Source organism: Heteronotia binoei, chromosome 12, assembly GCF_032191835.1.
Source record: "Heteronotia binoei isolate CCM8104 ecotype False Entrance Well chromosome 12, APGP_CSIRO_Hbin_v1, whole genome shotgun sequence".
In the NCBI taxonomy this organism is placed as follows: Eukaryota; Metazoa; Chordata; class Lepidosauria; order Squamata; family Gekkonidae; genus Heteronotia; species Heteronotia binoei.
Window position 1 is genome coordinate 26312409 of NC_083234.1, and position 23340 is coordinate 26335748.

At 44.7% G+C, this 23340-nt stretch overlaps 1 protein-coding gene across 5 annotated transcripts in view; it reads right to left on the reverse strand.

Annotated features, from left to right (window-relative positions):
* Positions 1-418: 418 nt before the first annotated feature.
* ST3GAL4 (ST3 beta-galactoside alpha-2,3-sialyltransferase 4) overlaps positions 419-23340 on the reverse strand; it is a 71418-nt gene continuing 48496 nt past the window's right edge. For 2 of the 5 annotated variants that reach the window (XM_060250707.1, XM_060250705.1), the window contains exons 3-11: positions 21403-21484; positions 20526-20606; positions 19769-19866; positions 15713-15773; positions 8917-9012; positions 7180-7369; positions 6406-6549; positions 2962-3105; positions 419-2483 (exon numbers count right to left, since the gene is read on the reverse strand). In XM_060250707.1, the coding sequence (XP_060106690.1) occupies positions 2397-2483; positions 2962-3105; positions 6406-6549; positions 7180-7369; positions 8917-9012; positions 15713-15773; positions 19769-19866; positions 20526-20606; positions 21403-21484 (983 nt within the window). In that variant the 3' untranslated portion in view covers positions 419-2396. The remainder of the gene's footprint in view (positions 2484-2961; positions 3106-6405; positions 6550-7179; positions 7370-8916; positions 9013-15712; positions 15774-19768; positions 19867-20525; positions 20607-21402; positions 21485-23340) is intronic. The other 3 variants (XM_060250708.1, XM_060250706.1, XM_060250710.1) reach the window with 2 other exon arrangements.

A 23340-nucleotide genomic window follows, 5' to 3' on the forward strand; every position in this document is an offset into this window, starting at 1 on the left:
CATGAATTGGAGCAGACTTCGGTGGAAGACAGGAGGGCCTGGCGTGACTTTGTCCATGGGGTCGCAAAGAGACGGACTCGACTGTGTGACAGAACAACAACAAAAATAGGGTTTTCAAGGCAAGAGATGAAGTTAGTTGGTTTGTTGGTTAGTTAGTTTGATTTGTATCCCTCCCTTCCCACCGAAGCAGGCTCAGGGCGGTTTGCTGTTGTGGTGGTTTGCTATTGCCAGCCTCTGCGTAGCAACCCTTGGTGGTCTCTCATCCAAGTACTAACCAGGGCTGATTTTGCTTAGCTTCCAAGATCTGATAAGATCAGATTAGCTTGGGCCATCCAAGTCAGGGAGACTCAAACTACAAGGCAAAAAATAAAAGGCATTGACCACGTTCTGTAACAAAACACTTAAGCTTCACGAGGAGTTCGTTTTAAATTAAATTTATTGATACTTAACACTGAGCTGCAGTTATCACTTGGTCAGGAAAGACATTTCCACATTGCCTGCAGGATGCAAAAAAAAAAAAAACCCTTCCTCCCGGAACACATATTTTCATTAAAAATGGTCTCTCCCCCTCCCCCCACTGAGCAATCTGGGGTTTCGGTTTCAAATCAGCTCCCAATTCAACTGCCAACGCTCCTGGGTGTTTGCAGGGGCCAAACCATGGACGGTCCTTCTTGGCAAAGGATGTAATGACCACTGGAGATTAAGCTCCCTGGAAGTTGGACACTTTCACCCATGGCTAAGGCACATTGGTAATTGCAAGGTGAAGGAGAGGGATTGTTCCCCCTCCCCTCTGCAGAGGAAAGCTTATATCACCATTTCCCTCTTTTTTTTTTCCCCTGCTCATGGAAAAAGCCAAAGGTGGCAGATGTCAAACCATTTAAACTAGTACCCTTGACATCAGGGGAAATAAATAAATCCTGATTGCAAAGTTGAAATTTTTAAAAGAAGAAAAAAAGTTTTAAAATATTTATTCCCACACAAAAACAAATGGTTTGGAGAGACTCTTCCCAACCGCACCCCCCCCCAAGCGTGGATTTCCTGCCCCACGCCAGACGGATGTGTTCAAAGGGTTCATTTCTGAAATGTACGGACTACCCACTCCCACCCATGCGATGCTGCAGCTTACTTTGAAATTCAACCCATTTCTTAGCCCCCCCTTCCCCCACAAGAAGAGGCTTCGTCTTGAATAACCCAAACATCCCCCTTTCCTAGTGGAAAAGGCAGACAAGGTGCTGTACAAGTTCCGGTTCTGTTTGTGAGGAATTGCATGTGAGCTGTTCCTTCTCACCCACATCTCCTCTGTCCCCTAATTCTTCCCCCTTCCTTCAAGTCTCAGTTTTGGCCAGGACAGGTCCCCCACCCCACCCCCCTTTTCATTTCTTATTGCAGTCCTATTCCTGCGGGGATGTGGCTACCACATACTGGAGGAGGGAAATCCTACAACTCGTAATAAGGTTCTTCCCAAGAACAGACTTGGGATACTGGGCTGGGCATAAACACACACACACACACACACATGCACACACACACCTTCACAGAAGGAGGATTCTCTTTCAGCCAAGAGTCCAGGAACCCAGTACGTTCAATTCAGCTTCATTGTTTTTTAGTATAAAAACCACTATCAAAATACTGTTGGGTGTTCTCTTTCTATGCTATATCCTCCAGAAAGCAATAGCTGAAAAAAAAAATGAGTGGGCAACACTATAATTATCCTATCCCTAACAGCTTTTCCCTGGACAGCACCAGTTATTCCAGCACAGGGGGGACCCATTGTTTCATCACATCTTGATTCAAATAGAGGTGGGGGGGACAAGATGGCCGACAGCCAATAATCCTTCACACAGTTGCCTCCTGCTGCTCCATCAAGAGACCCTGACATGGTTATAACTTAAATAGCCTAGTAAACAGCCACCACTGCATCTCAAGAGTGGGAAGGCAAAAAGTGATTAAGGTAGCAGCATGTCCTGTGATGGGGAAATCCCACAAAAGTACAGCCCCAGAGGCCCGCTAGTCAGTCAGGTCCAGGGCCCCAAAAGGATGCATACATGCCACAGGGTGAAGACTTCAGGCGCTCAGGCTCCCAAGAGCCTCCATTCAATGCAGAGGAAATCCCTCAGGTGTCCGACAGAGGAGGGCTCCAGAGATGGCAGAATCTGTAAAGTTCGCCTAACTCTACCGTTGCCATCGTCTGACTTCCCAGGATCCTTTCTGTTCTTAGCTGCCGACCCAGCTTTCCACCCTGTTCCTGCGTGTCATTAGAGCAAAGTTGTGAGATCTTCACAGCAGTCACTGTCAGAGGCAGGGGGAAGGAAAGCTGCGGGTGGGAGGACGCCAGCCAAGGCAGGCCTCCTCCTGTTGGCCTAGCAGCCAACTCAGAAGTCGCAGTCCACGTCCCATCAGAAGTAAGTGAGGTTCTTGATGAGTCCCATTCCAAGCATCTTTTTTATTGCTAGTGCTTCATGGGAGATGTTGTGTCCCGAACTCTGCAAGACAGACAAGGGGGGATGGGGTAGAATCATGGGTAATCATGGCCAGAAAGATGGGAAGAAACTTACAAGTAAGGAGATTGGTGCAGCAGCTGCTACTATCAGGCAGCTATGTTTAATGGGCCTTGGAATCTAGGAGGGAGGGAGAGAGGGAGGAAGGAAGGAAGGAAGGAAGGAAGGAAGGAAGGAAGGAAGGAAGGAAGGAAGGAAGGAAGGAAGGAAGGAAGGAAGGAAGGAAGGAAGGAAGGAAGGAAGGAAGGAAGGAAGGAAGGAAGGAAGGAAGGGGGGAGAGAGAGAGAGAGATGACAGAGAGAGACAACAGAGACGACAGAGAGAGAGAGAGAGAGAGAGAGGAGAGATGACAGAGAGAGAGATGACAGAGAGACAACAGAGAGAGAGAGAGGACAGAGAGAGAGATGACAGAGAGACAACACAGAGAGAGAGAGGACAGAGAGAGAGAGAGGTGGTCACTCACAGCCATCGACTTCAATGTGATTTCCTCATAGTAGTGTATGGACTGCTTCTTGTTAGAGGAATCTGGGTATCCAAAGCCAGCAATATGTACCAAGTCACAGAAGTGCAATGCTAAGGTGATGGCCACTAATCCTGTGGTTGGTTTCTAGGGCAGACAGAACAAAGTGACAGGTAATATTTTATGCTGGAACAGAGTCCTGCTTTGTCCTGTCCCACGATGCTCTTCAGCTGATTAAAATGGAGATCAACTTGGATCCACGCAGACCAAAGAAACCCAAGGCTTTTTTCTCACATGAAACTTCTTTCCAGTTTCTCATTTCCCTTTACAACAGCATCTCTGACTGACCACTGAGTTTCTTAAAATGGAGGACGCGGTGGATTATACTTGAGTCCTTCTGCTTTCTAGGTCCTTGACCCCCTAGAAAGGTCCCTGACCCCCTAGAAAGCTTTGCTTTGACTTCTGAGTTTTCTACCAGCTGTGGCTCATATACTTGTGATGACACTTAAAGGGCTAGGCACCAGATTTGAAAAAACAAAACACAAAGGAACCTTCAAATATCAGGATTTCCAGTTCTGTGATGGAGGTACAGAACGGTGGTGCAAGCGTGATGGTGTTAAGTGCCATCAACTTGCAGCCAAACTTAGGGTAACCCTGTAAAGCTTTCAAGACAAGAGAATGGCAGAAGCGGTTTGCCTTTGCCTGCCTCTGGCTGCAATCACACATACTAAATGATGCACTTGTAATCCATTTTCAATGTACTTCCAAACTGGGTTACTGGATTTTTACTGTGTGAACTGGCAAAATCCAGGTGGAAAGTGGATGGAAGGGCATTATTTAAGGTGTGCGATCGCAGCCTCTGTGGAGCAACCCTGGGCTTCCTCAGTGGCCTCCCATCCAAATACTAACCAGGGTTGACACAGCTTAGCTTTCTATGATTAGGAAAGATCAGGATAGCCTTCACTATCCACGTCAGGGAGGAGGAAGCATTGCTCTGCTTTAAAAACAAGCCCCTGAGCAGTGGCTTTCAGGCCAAAAAATGTGAGTGCATTTTTTTTGGCAGAGGAGTGACTCCAACAGCTTTTAAAGCCTCAGCCATAAAACTACTTCCCAGGTGTGTCCAAGCCAAAGAAAATGGTTCTGAAGCTCTCAAGGAAGAAGTGAAAGTGAGACACTCGGCTTGGCGACTGCAGGCAAAGATTAAATCTGTCAGATCAGGAAGTGAACAGCATTGCCTATTATTATTATTTATTGGATTTATATCTTGCCCTCCCCGCCGAAGCAGGCTCAGGGCAGATCACAAGTATAAAATCACAGTAAAACATTCATGATACATTAAAAATAATACAACATTCAACATTCTATAAATAACAATTAAACCAGTTTGGTGCTAGTGTTGTTAATATCTGATGGTACTCAGTGCTCTAAGTATCCTTTATTCGAAGGCAAGCCAGAATAGTACTGTCTTGCAAGCCTTGTGGAACTGAACGAGGTACCGCAAGGTTCTAATCTCTTCTGGTAGTTGGTTCCACCAATAGGGGGCCACGATTGAAAAGGCTCTCTCCCTGGTGGATTTTAGTCTTGCCTCCCTTGGCCCAGGGATCGATAGCAGATTTTGTGATCCAGATCTAAGTACTCTCTGGGGAACATGTGGGGAGAGACAGTCCCTAAGGTAAGCAGGTCTTTGGCCATATAGGACTTTGTAGGTAATAACCAGCACCTTGAAGCGAATCTGGTACACTATTGGCAGCCAGTGCAGTTCCCGTAGCCCCGGCTGTATGCCCTCCCGCATAGAAAGCCCCAATAACAGCCTGGCCGCCGTGTTCTGCACCAGCTGTAGTTTCCGGATTTGTGATAAGGGCAGCCCCATGTAGATGGCTTTACAGTAGTCCAGCTTCGAGGTGACTATTGCGTGGATCACCACTGCCAGGTCTCTGTGCTCAAGGAAGGGAACCAACTGTCTTACCCGCCTAAGGTGAAAAAAGGCGGATCTGGCAGTGGCTGCTATCTGGGCCTCCATTGACAGAGAAGGTTCCAGTAGAACCTAAGTGAGAGTTGGCAACCCTATACCAGTAGAACTCTTGACCCTGGGCACCATTGTAAGAGGTGCACCATCAAAAGCTGGTAATGAATTTTCTCTACCCGGACCACCGCGACTCAGGCAAAGGACCTCTGTTTCATTGGATTCAGCTTCAGTCAGCTCAGCGAAGCCACCCAGCCTATCTATTTATGCAACGGAGGAGACTGAGTGTCTGGGCTCTTCAGACTGCTGATAAGAGCATGTATGATGGCATGTTCCTCCATACCAAAAAATTTCCCTGCATGCAGAAAATGACCAAGTCATTAATAAAGTAAAACCTGCCATATTTGTTTTCTGTGGGAAGGGATGTTTGTTCTGCTTTCTCTGAGCCTTCACCAGCAGTCTGAAATTGTACACAAACTCACCACTTCAGCAAACACGGATTTACCAGTTCAGCAAGAACTAAGTCTAACAAAACTTAGGGATGTTCTCATTTTGTCTTTGAAAACCTACTGAACTGATCCATGATTCCTGCCCTTTAAATTTCTTTTTTTCTGTATTTTTTTTTAATCTGTACCATGTTTTTCTCCCCGAAGGGACCTAAAATATCTTACAAGAGAAAAGAAAAAAAAAACCCTATATAAATAATTCATAAAACAGAAAATAAATCAAACCTTAAAAATACATACATGTAAACTAGCATTTAATCTTATGTACATTTCATTTAAAATTGACTTTCTATCCTGCCAACATGTATCTGGCAAAGGGGCTTTGACTCTTGAAAACTCAGACCCTGAAAATCCTGTTGGTATTTAAAAACTGCTACTGGACTCAGATCTTTCTCTCCTATAGCAGACCAGCATGGCTGCCCTCTGAAACTATCCTGCCAACAACATTCACAAGTTGTGTCCCCCCACCAACAAAAAAAACACACCACATTTCAGCACACTGTGTGGGAAAAGCTCACAGGTATTTAGGAAACAGATGCTTGATCAGGGGTGGCCAAACTGTGGCTTGGGAGCCACTTGTGGCTCTTTCTCACATATTGTGTGGCTCTCAAAGCCCCCACTGCCCCATTGGCCAGCTTGGAGAAAGCATTTCTCTCTTTAAATCACTTCTCCAAGACAAGCCAGCCAGTGGCTTGGAGAATGCATTTAAAGTTAAAGTTGCTTTCTTTCCACCTCTCCATCCTTCCTCTCCCCCATCTCTATTTGCCTTCCTTCCAGCTCTCAAATATCTGACATTTATTCTGTGGCTCTTACAGTGAGCAAGTTTGGCCACCGCTATGCTAGATGAAGGGGAGCAGGAGAGCTCCACGGCCCACGGGAGGTTCGGTCCTTAGTCCATTCAGAGGAATTTGGGAGGAGGAATGCCTTTTGCTCATCCCAGAACTTAAACTCAAAGAGCATATTCCAGTCCTTTCTTACCTGTTTAATCTTCCGCAGATGTTTTGTCGGAAGTTTAAGTAACTTAACAGCAGTTATTTCCATGAAGTAAGGGTTGAGAATTCGGATTTGTTCAGGATTGGCATCCCAGATTAGTGGGGGCTGCTTCCAGAAGCCCTTCCGAATCTAGCGGGGGGGCAAAAATAACCGGAGATCAGTCACAGGCTTTTTGACTCTCCAGAGAAGAGTCAGAGCTGCCATGAAGATTCATTGGGAAGACAGACAGAAAAGCAGGGTAGAGAGACTGCGTAATCTAAGCAAGGGCTTTCTGGTGTTCACCAGAATATTTGGAATGTGAACCTCCCCTGCTTTAGCTGGAAAATTTTTCTCTGCAACTCTCAGCTGCCTGCAGATTAAAATACCTCTGAACATATGCAGAGTGTTATCTCATGACCTCTTAACTTCCTTATCTGGGCAGTATTATAGTTGCATATGCAATCTCTCTATGTGGTACATTATGCCTATTTCACAGGTGGAGCAGTTAGCCAGACAGATTATTCCTTGCACAATGCCAGGCAAGTGTGATCATGGCTGAAACAGCACTTGAACTCTGGCCTTCCAGATCCAAAACCAACGCAACATTTGGAAGACCACACAAGCACTCAGCAACTATCTGCAACACTTCTGGCGTTAAAGGGAAAGTTTCCAGGCACTCACTTGTCACACCCCTGGAACATCTCTCCACAAATAAAGTACTGATACTATGAAGAGGAAATACTAGATGCAGCCCCCCTGACTCTCCCCCCACCAACTTACTCTCTTCTTGTCATGGAGAATTGTTTCCATCCACTGGAAATCCATAGGTTTGAAGGCCACCAGCACTAACAAGGTATTGGGGTTATTTTCAGTTTTGGGGTTGAAGTGAGCAGACTCTGGATAGAAGAGGCGCATAGTGGTCTTGGAGCCCACATCATGCTCATAACCATGAACTGGTGCATTGTTCAACCTGGGGATAGGGAGAGTTAGGCAGTGAGACGAGACAGCACGTTAAGGCCTCATCCTTATACAGGAAATACTGCAGATCCCAGGGCTTTTGTCTGAGCCGTTCTGGCCAACTTGACCTCAAGGGGTGTGGCCTAATATGCAAATGAGTTCCTGCTGGGATTATGCTACAAAAAGCCCTGTGTGAAACAATGGTGATGTCAGGACAGCAATGTTCCCTCTAAGCTGCAGAGTCTTGTGAACAAAAATTCTACTTTGTGAGCTACTAGCAAAGTTGTGAGCTTCTGCATAAAGAGTGTGCTCTGGGGCCACCCTTCCTGAGCTAAGACAAAAACGTGAACTGGAGGCTAAAAATCTGTGAGCTAGCTCATGCTAACTCAGCTTAGAGGAAACACAGGTCAGGGGTGTGGCCTAATATGCAAATGAGTTCCTGCTGGGCTTCTTCTTCCGAAAAAACCATCAACAACCCTGGCAGAACCTATCTCAAGATAGCCATCACCTGCCCTCATACTGCATTAGAATCCAGCAGCCATCTCTTCTTCCCTTTCTACTGCAGTTTCTAGCTGCTGCTTTGATGCGGACCTGGGTCTACAAACAGCCGAACACGACCGTTACTTTTCTGCCTACTGAGTACAAGCAAGGAACTAAGATCTGGGTATGTTTCTATGCCCGCATGGAGAGAAGGCATTTCTCTGTCATGTGCGAACTGCACTCAAGCCGAGAACTGAACCCAACATGCCGCCATTCCTCCAGCTTCCCACAAGCACTGCTGAGACCATCAGAGGAACAGAAGCAGCAGCCAGGCTAAGCATCCTCTCCCTCTATGTCTGTCTAACATGCTTGAGGCCATCAGAGCAGAAGGAGCAAAAAGATGAGGCAGGTCCTCCGTTCTGCCTGCCCAGAGGCTGAAGCCCTAACCCCTTGAGAGAGACAGATCATAGCTGGCTGCAGAATGTAAGCCTGGCAACTTATTTCTGGAGGGAGGCAGTCTTTTTATGTGTTGCCACCCAGCTCTGAAGGAGGAACAACAGCCAGAGCAGCAGTGGCAGAAACACTGAAGACCAGAAACATGATACCAGATTTGTTTATTGCTGTGTTTTTGATGCCGCCTTGAAGACCATAAGGAGTGGGAAAGTGGTCCTGTTTTAAAATAAATGCACAATGTTTTGGACTATGTACCTGCAAACTGGTATGCATGATAAGACAAATACACCAGGCTGTTGTCAAAAATGGCTTCCCTGCATTCTGTTCCTTGAAAGTTACCCAGCAGTCACAGGGTGAATTTCCTCACCCTGCTATACATGGCCTCCGGCGGGCACAAGGAAGCAGAAATGGGCAAGGGGGTGATGTCAGGATGCAAAGCAAAGCTTCACAGCATCTCACAAAGAAGAGAGAATGCAACACAGGACTGCCATTTTCAATGGCAGCTCTATCCATTCTGTAATACTGGAGTCTTAGGCTAGCAAACAAAAACCAAAGCCAAATCATGGTACACAGAAAGACTGAGACTCCTCTACAGTAAAAGGTTAGGAGACTAAGCTTCATTCGTACCTGATAACAACATCATATCTGTTAATTGTGTCCCCCATGGAACTGTTTCTGAGCCGGTGTCCATTCCCCACCACTGCACATCTCCGGCACTTCAAACTGCAAAAGAGAAAAATGGATATTTGAAGTCTAAAGCCAGGGGTGCCACATAATGAAACAAACTTGCCCACATACTTAGAAATCAGGATGACCTGGCGCGCGCATGTGTGTGTGTGTGTATACGCACAAATGCACATGTGGTAGTGCAGAGAATGCCAAAGCTAGCACTGCTACATGGCCCGGGTCTTTAAATTACACTCTTGTGACTAGAGGGACTTCGCATCTATAAAACACAGAGCTCTTCACCATGATCAATATGACTCAGCAGCGAAAAGGTAGGCTTGGTGTCCCACAGTATGATACAATCGGTCCCATACTGGTGAACCAAACATTGCTGCAATGCATCTGTCTTCATTTTAACCTTGGTGCGAGCCCTGCGGGATCTGAATCAGTTCCGCAGGGCTTGCAAAACCCATCTTTTTCAGCTCTCATTTGGAACAGGACCTGACCAAACTGACTAACTATTGTAATTTTAGCCACTTTATGTTGAAATTGGAACTGATGTATGATAATATGTAAACTATGACCGACAGAAATATAGCACCTATTTCTACCTACTTTATATTTTTATATCTTTTAATCTCCTATTCTCTTATTTTTATATTTTTAAACTTTATTAATTCATGTAATTGTATTATTTAAACTATTGCTGTCTATTTTAACCAAATCATGCTTGTCATGTCTGTGAGCCGCCCTGAGCCCGCCTTCTGGCGGGGGAGGGCGGGATATAAAAATAAAATTTGCTTTGCTTTGCTTTGCTTTTGATTTAACACCCCATGGGGTCAGGAAGAAACTACGTATATTGTATGTGCCTCAAGAGCCCGGTAACCCAAGATGGATCGTTTCACTTTGACCTGTTAGCCTGCTAACTGCCAAGTGAAACTATAAACAGGAACATCCCTCCACCCTCAATCTACTTCATCTAAACCACAACGGACTGATAATTCAGCTTCTCACACTTCCACCCAAATCACCACCCCGTTACTTCTTTCGTTTTGTTTTTACATTGCATAACCCCTATCCAGAGGATTTGCTTTTGTTTTTAACTCAGACAGACAGGCTCCTGGCTGTAACTCAGGACCTTGATTTCGTATCCTGGAGCAGGTCTGAGACTGTGGGTCAGACGCTGGATTAAGCACAGCAGCCAGGGCGTCTGACAAATTGGGCCGCTTGTGGCAGAAACCACTAGGCAACCTCTTTCAACTGAGGCTGAGGCAGGCTTTTTGCAGGAAAGATTAATGGTCCCTGATACTCAGAAGTCAAAAGAACTGAAATCTGGGGCAGGGGGTAGGGGGGAGAGAAGCAAACACCGTTTGGCAGATGGAAACCAAAGCTGACTGGCAGGTGCCATGGATGCAGGCACAAGGGCCCATTCTTTTCAGCCTGGGGACAGAAGTAGAACTCTTCCCCCCCCCCCAAAAAAAAACCCCGCAAGGTGAACTCAATGAAAGTTCACTGCTCCTGGTGTGTGGATATATATATCCATCTCCATTTTTGCCTCTGGTTAATGGGCTTTGGCGGGTTTTGTAGTATTTCCAAAAGCCTCTTTGACCGGAGGCAACAGGGGGAGACAAAACAAACATTTGTGGATAACACCAAGGAAAAGTAAACTGTCTCACACAGACGACTTTCGGCTCTCTCAAAAGCAATATTCTCCCTCCAGCCTAGCTGGGCAGACGTAAGAATAATGGCAGGTGCCAGATTTTTTTTCCTTCAAACCCCTGCTGCGCCGAGGCGTGAAATTGCCTCGTCTACACAACTATCAAAGATTCCAGGAGACTGAACGTTGAAAGACCGGCCGTCAGCCTCCTGCGTCCAAGGTGGAGAGATGGCTGCTTCTGTCATATCCCCCCCAGTTGTGAAGGACATCAATGCATCTTAACGCAGGAAGCTGCCAAATAGGCAGTCAGTCTGTGGAGCCCAATATTATCTGCTCTGATGCCCAAAGACTCAATGGATTTTAACTGTTCCTTCTCCCTGTATAAATTCTTTAAGGAGGTCAAAGGATATGCTACCGTGTCAAACTCATTTGTTATGAAGGCTAGATCTGACATAAATGAGACCTTGGGAGTAGAACCGTCAGACAATTATTCAAATATTAAAAATGTGCATACAACCATTTATATATGCATTTATATATATTCACAGTGGCTCACGGTGAGGGGCAAGCACAAGATTATACCAAAACACAATGGCTTATTTAAAGGCACAGTACATGTAAAATAACAGGAATCCCAAACGGCACAATTTACAAAAAGCTGTTCACAAAACAATTTTCCAGGTAAAATGGAGGCACCAAAACGATCCAAAAATCCTTCTAGTCAAATTGTCGATGTTCTGGTTGCCAAGGGCCCCTGGAAGAAATTCACAATCTGCAGAAACCTCAAAAAGCAGTTCACAAAACAGTTTTCCAAATAACCAAAGGCACCAAAGTATACAAAAGCCCTTCAAATCAGACTTCTGGTTGCCAAGTGCCCCTGGAAAAAGACAATGAGATGTGGGTCCAGATTCTAAATGTGTTTTGTTTCCTTTATCAATCATTTCTTATGAGTGGAACCCCAAATGTTTGGAAGTATTATCACAGCACCAGCTTCAGTCCTCAATGGACCTTCTGCACACCAAGCAGATGTCCTACTAGAGAGCCAGTTTGGTTTGTGGTTAAGTGTGCAGACTCTTATCTGGGAGAACCGGGTTTGATTCCCCACTCCTCCACTTGCAGCTGCTGGAATGGCCTTGGGTTAGCCATAACTATGGCAGGAGTTGTCCTTGAAAGGGCAGCTGCTGTTAGAGCCCTCTCAGCCCCACCCACCTCACAGGGTGTCTGTTGTGGGGGGAGAAGATATAGGAGACTGTAAGCTGCTCAGAGTCTCTGATTCAGAGAGAAGGGCAGGGTATAAATCTGCAGTCGTCTTCTTCTTCTACGTGAGCCACAGCTTTTCCCCTTCCCCTTACAGGAAAGGAAAGGAACGGTCCCCTGTGCAAGCACCAGTCGTTTCCATCTCTGGGGTGACGTTGCTTTCATATTGTTTTCACGGCAGACTTTTTTACGGGGTGGTTTGCCATTGCCTTCCCCAATCTTTTACACTTTCCCCCCAGCAAGCTGGGTACTCATTTTACCGATCTCGGAAGGATGGAAGACTGAGTCAACCTTGGGCTGGCTACCTGAATCCAGCTTCCGCCGGAATCAAACTCAGGTCATGAGCAAAGAGTTCAGACCACAGTACTGCTGCTTTACCACTCCATGCCACAGGGTTGCTGACCTCCTACAGGACTGCACCTGTAAATTCTTTCTTAGTTGAACTGAGCTCCCCACACTCTTTTTCTTGGATGCTAGGTATCCTAACCCAGGTTTAGCAACATCTCACATTGGAAAAAATCTCAGGTGGCAACAAAGGCTACACAGACAAGGACGAGTAAGATATTCTCCCTTTGGAAATACAAAACAGTAATTCTTGCATTCCTAATAAAAGTTTTATGCTATGTTTGCTTTGGAGGTAATTGTTTCAGTGAACTAGTGAAATTGTTTCAGTAAATTACCAAAATACAACCGGGAGTCTCAACAAGGAAGTCACAAAATCAGATACTTCAGGGGATTTTAACCTCCTCAACAGGATATTTCCTGTTCACAGCTGACCTCCTCGCCCCCGCAAGCTGGTGTTGAAACACAGGGAAAGCAGCCTTACAGTGCATTGTTGAGATGTTGCTAAACCTGGGTTAGGGTATCTAGCGTACAAAAAAAAGGGCGTGAAGAGCTCAGTTCAAACGGTCAGATCAACAACCATTTGTCCAATCATTTGCAAGCAATTTGTTATTCACACTAAGATGAATGTCACAAGGGTCCTGAACTCTGTCAACTGTCTCTCCCACAGCTACTTTCCTGTCCCTCTATTTGGTAGTGTTCCGTCCCTTTATTAACCTAGAGCAGCTGTCCCCAACCTTCTGACACAAGGTGATGGGTACAACCACAAAATGGCTGCCATAGGAGGCACAGCCAGTCACAAAATGGCTGCTGCAGCTTAACTTCAGTCAGACAGTGAAGACCTTTGTACTATGGTGGCAGCTGCTGCCAAAGCAACTTTTTTTTTTAAGAATCTGCACACGCAATCAAATCTCCAGTGGCCAATCAGAAGCACTGCTGGGCAGAAGCCCCACTTGACCCTGCACACTTTCTACAAACACGTGGTAGGTACCAGGAAAAGTGTTGATGGGCACCACGGCACTCAGAGAGTTCTTTCAACTCATACGCCACCTTGCCTTCTTCTACATTTGCCATCTCCAAAGCGTAGATCAGTTCTAGTGACTGCTCTTGTAACAACAGCAGGTAGAAGCTCAGAATCCTTGCATAAGCAAGATGCATGCCATGGGCCACTCTGTCTCCATCAACACATACCAAGATCAGCACTTGAAAAGCATTGAAACTACCCCTCTGTCACACAGCCCACTTCAATAGGGAATCACCTTTATAATGTGCTATGAATTATCTTCAGGGCATGTCCACTTGTTCTTTTATCTTCCCTATGCCCCAACCCCCATTTATCTACACGTCACCTGCTAGCTACTCTTCTTTTGCTTTCTTCTCTCCACTATGTTCCTTCCAATGCATATACTGTATATGACATTTAAAGATTGCTGATTCCCACTTTCTGCTTTGGGTTAACATTAAGAAGTTATGCCTTGGGCAATTAAAAGTACATTTAAGAAAACATTCATGCATCCTAAAGCTATACTTACTCAGAAGTTAATGCCACTAATTTCAATGGGAGTTACTCCCAAATAATGGTGCATGGAATTCAGACTCTACTATGAAAACCTGGGGACCATGTCATCTCTATATAATGCATGCCTCCCCCACTGGTTTCTGTAGGCTTTATATAATTATAGACTCAAACTGAAGACACCGTTTCCCAGATGGCTGCTTATCATACAATTAAATCCTCCAATTAAATTTCCAGTAAAAGCCAACTTCAGCCAAAGAAACCAAGCTTCTCTTTCCTTCAGCTAACAAAATCTGTGCTCAGCTAGATTGGATTTACAGCCCACCAGGATATTAATATTTGCTCAACAGCTTGCAACTGAACAGGGGTAGTAACAGCAATAAACTTATTACAGCCCATGACCAGAATACAAACTAAAAACCTAAAACATTCATGTTAAAATATAAAATTTGTACCTCAATAAAATCAACAAATACAAACTGAGGAGACCTCCAAGACACTGTTAATAATAATAATACTGAAACAATAACATCTAAATTCCAATCAGGCAGAAACAGACAAAAATCCTCCTCTACCTTCTTCTTCAATACAACACTTTGTGTCCTGGTTCCACTGATGGACCTCCTGATGGCACCTGGGTTTTTTGGCCACTGTGTGACAGAGTGTTGGACTGGACGGGCCATTGGCCTGATCCAACATGGCTTCTCTTATGTTCTAATGCCCTGAGAAATCTGAATAGTATGAAGTTTCAGTGCTTTGGAACAAAACCTAGCTACTTTCTGAGTGATCTCTGTATTATCATCAGACAAGAGCAAATTTATAATACCAGAATCCGAAGTATCTGAACAGTGTTCAGGTAATGGGAGAATATGTACAGTACGAATCCTATTATAAAAAGAACAGCAGAGAAACACATATGCCATTGTCTCAACCTCCTCACAATTACAAGGACAGAATCTCTCTACCAATGGAGTTTTACAGTATCTACCCTCAATATCTGAGGACGGCAGAGCAGAATATCTAGCAAAGGTAAAGCCTCTTCTTTGGTTATTATTTTCCAAGGTAAATAGGTAAGTAGCTGGCATGGAAAGATAGTGTTTATGAGGAGCAGCAACGCAGTTTAGATGCCTTCAAAGATCCAATTGCTGCTCAGTATCTCCAACTCTCTGCTTCAAGGCTTGCCTAGCTAAACCACCATCCATCTGAAGAAGGGCTGAGGAAGAAAATCCAAGCTGTGCAATTCTGGCTCAGACTGCCATAAGCCAACCAGATGATATGAACAAAGCATTTCTGTGTGAACTGTGTCCATCGGTCAATGCTGAAGCTCTTGAGTGCAGAACGTGGATGCATGAACCCACCCTGAGTTACACCAATATGGCAATGCAGCTATCAGTCCCATAAATGGGAGATGGGCCAACACAGCTCAGCCTTTGGGCATGTTTGACATGGAAAGTGACACATCACTCATCTAAATAAATACCAATAAACCTGGCAGCTTTTGGAAACCCATGGGATAAAGACAGCACAAATGATTTTATTACAAATGAAATACGTTCATGTGTGGTCCGGTGGCTAGACTAGAACCAGTGACAAACAGGTTCAACTCTATGATGATCACCTTGGACCAGTCATTGGGTTGGATTCAGACAAAACAGGCTATTTTTGTTCTTATCCTCTATCAGCTACAGGCCCCATATTATTTCTCCAGGTTCCCTATATCCCAGCAGTAGCTGTTCATGGAGATCAGTGGGCTGTAGTGGAAGGGAGGAGGCAGGAAAGTTTCCATTCTACCACTAGAAAATTTAGCCTGAATCCAACCCAACATCTCTCAGCCTAACCTAACTCACAAGGATCAAACAGGGTGGGGAGAGAGAGAACCAGGCATGCTGTGCTGAGCTCCTTGGGAAAAGGGTGGGATAAAAACATAATGGACATCAAGGAAGAGGTCTTACATCTGGAGAAGAGGGGAGGTATGGAAGGCTTACCTTTGAACACTTTCAGGGAGTGAGTAACTTGTGATTGCCAGGACCCGCAGGAGAATGTCCTCTAAAAGGGAAAAGATGGACACTTAAATGTTAGTCCCCAGCGTTTAAGTTCAGATGTTTCTACATGTTGACACCACAAACATGCCTGAGGTCAAAACAGAAGAGTTGATCAAGATTCTCCAATTACAACAGAGAAGTGGAACTACAAAACAACTTTCTGTACTACCTGTTTTATCTTCAGAGGGTGATCATAAGCATGATGCATCCATAACTCTTCCAAAAAACAATAAAAATATACCAGATATCTCTCACAAGTTTTGGAGAAGTAGCGGTAGCCAAAGAAAAGGAGGTGAGAAACCAAGATTACAATGAGGGAAAATTTCATACTGAACTCAACAGGCTACCATTACCCAAAAGAGTCTGCCTACATATTCAGATCCTTATGCAAGACCCAGTTCCATACTCCACCTCAGTCCGAGGGTCAGCAAGAGCACACAGGCAGGGGTTTGTTATTAGTGGCCCCCAAAGCTGTGGAACGACCTACTCAGTAGGTTCTCCAGATCCTTTCTCTGTTCAGTTTCAGACAACATTGCTCCTTTGCCACAGATTTGACCCGGACAGTGTCTATTCTGCCCACCCAATTTTCACTCAGCTGCCCTCCTATGCCAATCCAGTCTTTTCTTGAGTATTTAAAACATGTTCTGTACATTTTTTTCCAATTAAATAGAGATATCTCTCTCTCTTTTTCCCAAGTGAGGTAATTTTTTTTTTAAATGAAAACTGCCTTGCAGAAGAAGAGGGAGAAGCAGGTTAGTGGCTTTACCAGTTCCCAGTCGATCAGCACAGGTGCTTCTACCGCAAGCACGAAAAGGCAGCTTCTGCTGAATTCAGTTGGGAAGGGCAGGGGAGGGGGGGAAGAGACATGGCAGGTACATTTTTGCACTAGGTAGACAACTGAAATTATGTCCATCTGATGCATCTCGAAGTCCCAAAGCAAACATGTTGGTCAGGACACACACAAACACCTGGTGAGGTGGCAAAAATCATTCATGACCACAACATGTTAGGGGAGGGAGGAATATCACAGGGTTAAAGGCTTTAAAATCGATATGGAAGAACCAAGAGGAAGAATAAGAAGAAGATATTGGATTTATATCCTGCCCTCCACTCTGAATCTCAGAGTCTCGGAGTGGCTCACAATCTCCTTTACCTTCCTCCCCCACAACAGACACCCTGTGAGGTAGGTGGGGCTGAGAGGGCTCTCACAGCAGCTGCCCTTTCAAGGACAACTCCTGCGAGAGCTATGGCTGACCCAAGGCCATTCCAGCAGCTGCAAGTGGAGGAGTGGGAAATCAAACCTGGTTCTCCCAGATAAGAGTCCGTGCACTTAACTACTACGCCAAACAGATGGGGCATAATTTTTAAAATAAATAATTAATAATTCTGGGGCAAGTGATGCTCTGTATTCTTGGTGCCTGGGAAGGGCAACAGTGTGAGGACATCTAGTGTCCTGGCCCCACTGAGGGACCTCCTGATGGCACCTGGGTTTTTGGCCACAGAGTGTTAGGCTGGATGGGCCACTGGCCTGATCCAACATGGCTTCTCTTATGTTCTTATTTAATAAATGCATCACACCATCTCCCTCCACACCTTAAGGTGAGTCAGTAGTGGAACAACTATTACCATTTCCTCTGCTGTTTGGGTCAAACTCAGCCTAGGATGAAGAAAAAGCCTGAAACTGGATTCCACCTACTGTGCTCTACCACTGATTTGTGCAAATATTAAACAACCCAATCCTAACAATAGGCAGCAAAACACACATTGTCTTGTTGCTTTTCACTCTGATGTGAACTAGTGGCTTAGAAAATTAAAAGGAATGCAAGAACAACCCACAGAGGAATACTGATAAGACTTTATTATTTAATAACCAGAATCCAACAACTCTGAGCAGAATAATACATCTTTCATCTGGGGGAAATCTGCATACAATGGCAAGTACAGATTTAAAAAAAAAAAAAAAACTGATAGAACCAAGCCATTGGATTCAACTGTTAGCAATTCCTACATCTAATTTCTCCCATTATCTTGGAAAAGAACCTTTTGTCTTCAAGGCTGCAGTCACACACACTAAATAATACACTTTCAATCCACTTTCGATGCACTTTACAACTGGATTTTACTGTGTTAAAGCCAGTTGGAAACTGCACTGCAAGTGGATTGAAAGTGTATTATTTAGTGTGTATGATCACAGCCTAAAAGTATCTTTTCAGGTCACTAAGCTACAGAATGCACACAAGAGGTTTTGGATGGCCAGAAATTGCTCAAATCCAAACTTCATCCCTGGGATTTCCCCACGGTTGAAACTCTGGATTATTATTTGTTTGGCATCCCCTTTGTAAAACATAAACAGCAGGATGCTCTTGTAGCTAAAAGTAACGTCTAAGTAGCTTGAATATTTGGTTTGTGAGAATCACCGACTTTTTTACATTTAGCTGCTGTTCCCCTAGATGCTAGCTCTAGTATTGTACACATTACAATGTGCCTACATCCTGTATGTATCTATCTGTCTGAAAAAGCAAACACTTTAAAAATAAAACCAGGGACCAGTATCTGGACAAATGTGAGGTCTGAACTGTGCATTCTGCTGCGCGCCCACACACTGAATATGACAAAATTACTGAATACACGAGTCTTTTTCCCAATGTTACATTTGGGTATATCCAACTATGTGTACTGGGACAATGTACCATCTCCCTCCACACCTGGGCATGATCCTCCCCATATACACAGTAAGTAGGGTACGACACCTTCTGGTCCAGTATGTACAGAAATCCATCAGAAAAGTTACTGATTTATTTAGAAAACTTGCACACACCACCTCTCCAGTCCTGCTTGAGGCAGTTCACAACTAAATGGCAACAAGGTGCATTAGGAGGATTATGAGTAACACACACTCCAAGGCACATGCAGACAGATATCCTCAAATTGTAAAATCTGAGAAGGGCAACATGCAAAGAAAAATCAAACATACACAGACTGTACGGGCACTCGAATGTAATGTGCTCTCAGGGCTCCCGCTTCGCGTTTAAGGAACATCTCCAAGGAAATGCAATGTAAATGAGACAGGCCTGCCAGACTGTTTTCCATATTAGCTGCATTCCATTTTAATGATGGTTTTATTTGATGACTTCACTGTGATTGTGCTTTAGTGTTCTCTCTCCCCACTAAACACATGATGTTGACATGGCTAACTGCCAAATCCACAAAAAAACCCAACACTGCATGAGGGCAACTAGGGGACAGAAGAGAGGGCACAGAATGAGGAAAGTTTTATGGGCCCATTGGTCAAAATCAACAGCTCTACAAGCAGGAGGAAGTGCTAGGCCAAAATTTCCACCTAACCAGCTAAAATGAAAAAGAGTGCGTACTTTTTCATGCCATTTTAAAATCCTGTTGTGATTGGACCTCTGAGTTCTCAGCAAATATGCTAGGCCAAAATTTCCACCTAACCACAAAGGAGAAACTTGTGGCGCAAGCTATGTTAGTTATGAATTCTATTGTTGTCTGCCATCTCCTGCCATTATTATTTTCATTACTACTTGTCAATCAAGCACCACACAGACCACAATTTATTACTACTGGTCCTTAAGAACCTTCCACTGTTGAATAACCAGGCGCTTAAAGAACATGACTGGATCATGCTGCTCATGAAATGTGAATGTATCCTAAAATTCCCAAGCATTCAATAAGAGCAGCAATTGGACAGAAACAAGGGAACAGAACAAGCTTCTACTGCCGAAACACACGAGCTCCTAAATTAACTGCCAGGATAGAAGATTGACCCCCTGAAAGATACTATGAGGTACTTGGAGAAAGGGCAAACTCATGTTTTGTACCAAGAACCAGCACAAGCGTTGCATTCAGGAAATGAACTGTTAGCAGACCAAAGCAGAAATCCTCCAACCCAGAGAAAAAGAGGTAGAAAAGATGAAACCTATCAAGGGAGACAAAAGACCAAAGCAAGAGAAGAGCAGAGCAGAGAGCTACTTTGCTTACCACTTCCTTTAGTACCATATGGCAGTTCATACACCGAAGGGGTCTTTTCCCAGAAGTAATCCTTCAGCTGTAAAAACAGCGGATGTTCCCGTGTGTAACTGTAATGACACCAAAGGAAAAGATCGCAGAGGCATGCTACAAATTAAAAAGACTATAGCAAGTTTTTTCCTCCCACCCCTAGACTCCAGCTTGAATCTACTGCAACATTTCTGTGGATGGAACAATTTCTGTCAATGGAGTGGGACTTTCTTGCCTCCCCCTCCTTTTGCAGCCCCAAATGCCTCCCAGAATGCTACTTCTGGGGGATAGGAGCAACACTGGGCGGAGGATTTCAGCATTTTAGGCTGTTGTGGTGGTGGGAAGTGAGAAAATAATGCTCCACAGGTGGAAATCATTCCACCTGTGGAAATCCTCCTACCTGCAGAAATATTTCAATGGATGCAACCAGGGCTTTTTATGTAGGGAAAAGCCCAGCAGGGAATTCATTTGTATATTAGGCTACACTCCCTGACATCACCATTATTTCACACAGGTTTCTTGTAGAAAAAGCCCAGCAGGAACTCATTTGCATATTAGGCCATACCCCTTGACACCAAGAAAGCCAGAACTGTGTTCCTGCTCAAAATGAGCCCTGGATGCAACCTTCAACCCTCCTTTGACCTCAGCCCAGCTCTGCTGTCCCTAAGCCCACAAACAGCAGATGAGAGCCCACCATGATGCGGCTCTCCTCCAGCATCCCTCTAGCCCGGCCACTTACTTTGCTATGAACTGCGTTGCTTTCCTTTCCACCTCCCCCAGTGGACAAGTCATCTTGTCATCTTGCAAAGGGAAATAGAAACTGGAAGGCAAACAACAAAGAAAAGCATTGCCATTTTCCACTCCCACAGTTCAGGCACCCCGGGTCAGATTAAATCTCATATATGAAGCCCCAGGGGTGGAATTCTAGCAGGAGCTCCTTTGCGTATTAGGCCACACACCTCCGATATAACCAATCCTCCAAGAGTTTACAAAAAAGAGCCTTGTAAACGCTTGGAGGATTGGCTATATCAGGGGGTGTGGCCTAATATGCAAAGGAGCTCCTGCTAGAATTCCACCGCTGTGAAGCCCAAAATGGAACCCTCACCCCAGGAGGAATCTGAAGTGCTAGGCAAAACAGGCAACTTTTCCCAATGATTTGCCTTGTGGGTTCAACCAGCAGAGGACAGGCAGGTTGTCCTGAAAGCTCACAAGCAGGCAGGAGCTACCCATTCCGTTGCACCAAACATCTGGAAGATAGTCAGTGGTGTCTCTGAACATGGAAGAGCAAAATTTCAGTCCAGCAGCACCTTAAAGACAAACAAGATCTCCAGAGTATAAACTTTCAAGAGTCACATATCCTTAAAATCTCTTTTGGTCTTTAAGGTGCTACTGGACTTGAATCTTGCTTTTTTATTGCAGACTGACACAGCTGCCCATTCAGCTACAGTAGCCAATGGCTGGTCAATAGTCTATGCAACTCTCTGAATTAGTCTCTGTTTCAAAGTCATGCTTTAAGGCCAAATTCACATGGCTCCAAAGGAAAGGAGGGGAACTGCATCAAAGAGTGGAGAAGAAACCACTTAATTCCTTCTTTCTTTTTTAAAAAATACACTCACAGCTGTACGTACCTTTCTTCTCGGGATATTATATACCCCACCATCACCAAAAATATTGCCAATACTCCAAGGATCTTCAATCCTGAACAAGACCAGAGACAGCAGGTTGTAACACCAAGCCATGTAACAGACATCAACGCAGCAAAAGAAAAAGAGCAATTTTAACTTGAGTCAGGACTCATTCTTTAAGGTCAGTTAGCAGGGGCCCTATTTAAATTCTGTCTTGCTGTTCCTGGGAGTCAGGTGACCCTCCCCTCCAGAAATAGCATTTCAGGGTATATTTGGTGCTATAGCAGAAATTACTGCAGGATCAAAGCCAGCGGATCCAGGAGATGAACGTTTGCAACAGTGCAATATCAAACTGTGTATGGATCCTATCCTGCTTCCTTTTTCCTGACAGTTTGTGAGCTCTTGAGCAACCTGGTTTGTGACAGATGTCTGTACAGTGCTGGCGACATGAGTGATCCTCTACAACTCTGGCATCAACTAAGCAGGGATGTCACCTGATTAAAGGACTGCCAGTTTTTCTGACAGTCTTTTTACTACAGAATCATAGAGTTGGAAGGGTTCTTCAGGGTCATCTAGTCCAACCCCCTGCACAATGCAGGAAACTCACAAACACCTCCCCCTAACTTCACAGGATCCTCATTGCTGTCAGATGGCCATCTAGCCTGTTTAAAAACCTCCAAGGAAGGAGAGCCCACCACCAATTAAAGGGCATTACTGCATCTAAAACAGTACAGTGGGTGGTTCATGTCAGTCACAAAAGCTGCTAAGCCAGGCTGCCTACAGACAAAGTAGCTACTTCTACAGACTTAGAGGACTTCCCAGGTAGCAGAAAGCTTATTATATGCTTTGTATATGTGCATATACGTACACACGCACACATTTTACTGGAACAAAGTTTGAGTCCAGTAGCACCTTTATGACCAACAAAGTTTTATTCACGGTATGAGCTTTTCGTGTGCGTACGCACATCCTCAGAAACAATGCAATGAAATTTAATATAGACAAAGGGTGAGCAGTAAATTATAATGCAACACATTGGTCTTAAAGGTGCCACTGGACTCAGCTTTGTTCTGCTGCTTCAGACCAACACAGCTACCCACCTGAACTTTGTGTTCCAATACTTAACATGAGCCTGGGGACAAAGTTACCCCAGTGGGAAAATCTAGTTTTTCTGTGTTAAAGGAAACAATAAATGGTAATTATCTTTTCTTTATGGATATTGTACAACAATTGCCAGTGACAATATCATAAGAGGACAAAGTGACATGAAGATACCTTCTGGGAAGGGATGGAGAGAACTGTCAGAGCTCTTTACCAGAGAGTTCTTGTTTTGGAATGTCCCTTAGGACTCCCACAGGGGTCTCCAGTTTACCCTGAGCTTACACTGCCGAGAGCCGGGCCAGGGCCAGCAAACTGGGCAGCCCCCTGGCCTCCACAAACAAAAAATCCTGATATGTCCCCCATCGAACTTCAGATCCTGACTACAGCCCTGGTTTGATGTCTTCTGATGTCAGTTAATAAAATATATGTCCTTTCCTTCTGGGAAGGGGCAGAGAGTTGTCAGAGCTCTTTACCAGAGAGTTCTTGTTTTGGAATGTCCATTAGGACTCCCTCAGGGGTCTCCAGTTTACCCTGAGCTTACACTGCTGAGAGCCAGGCCAGGGCCACCAAACTGGGCAGCCCCCTGGCCTCCGCAAACAAAAAATCCTGATAAGGCCCCCATCAAACTTCAGATCCTGACTACAGCCTTGGTTTGATGTCCTCTGATATCAGTTAATAAAATAGATGTCCTGTTTTGTGTACGTGGCTTCCATCTTACAAAAAACCTCAATGCTTCCACCGTGATACAAGCACTCAGCAAAATTATCCATTCAATAAGCCCTCAAAAGAGGAGGAGATTGGATTTATACCCCACCTTTCACTCAGAGT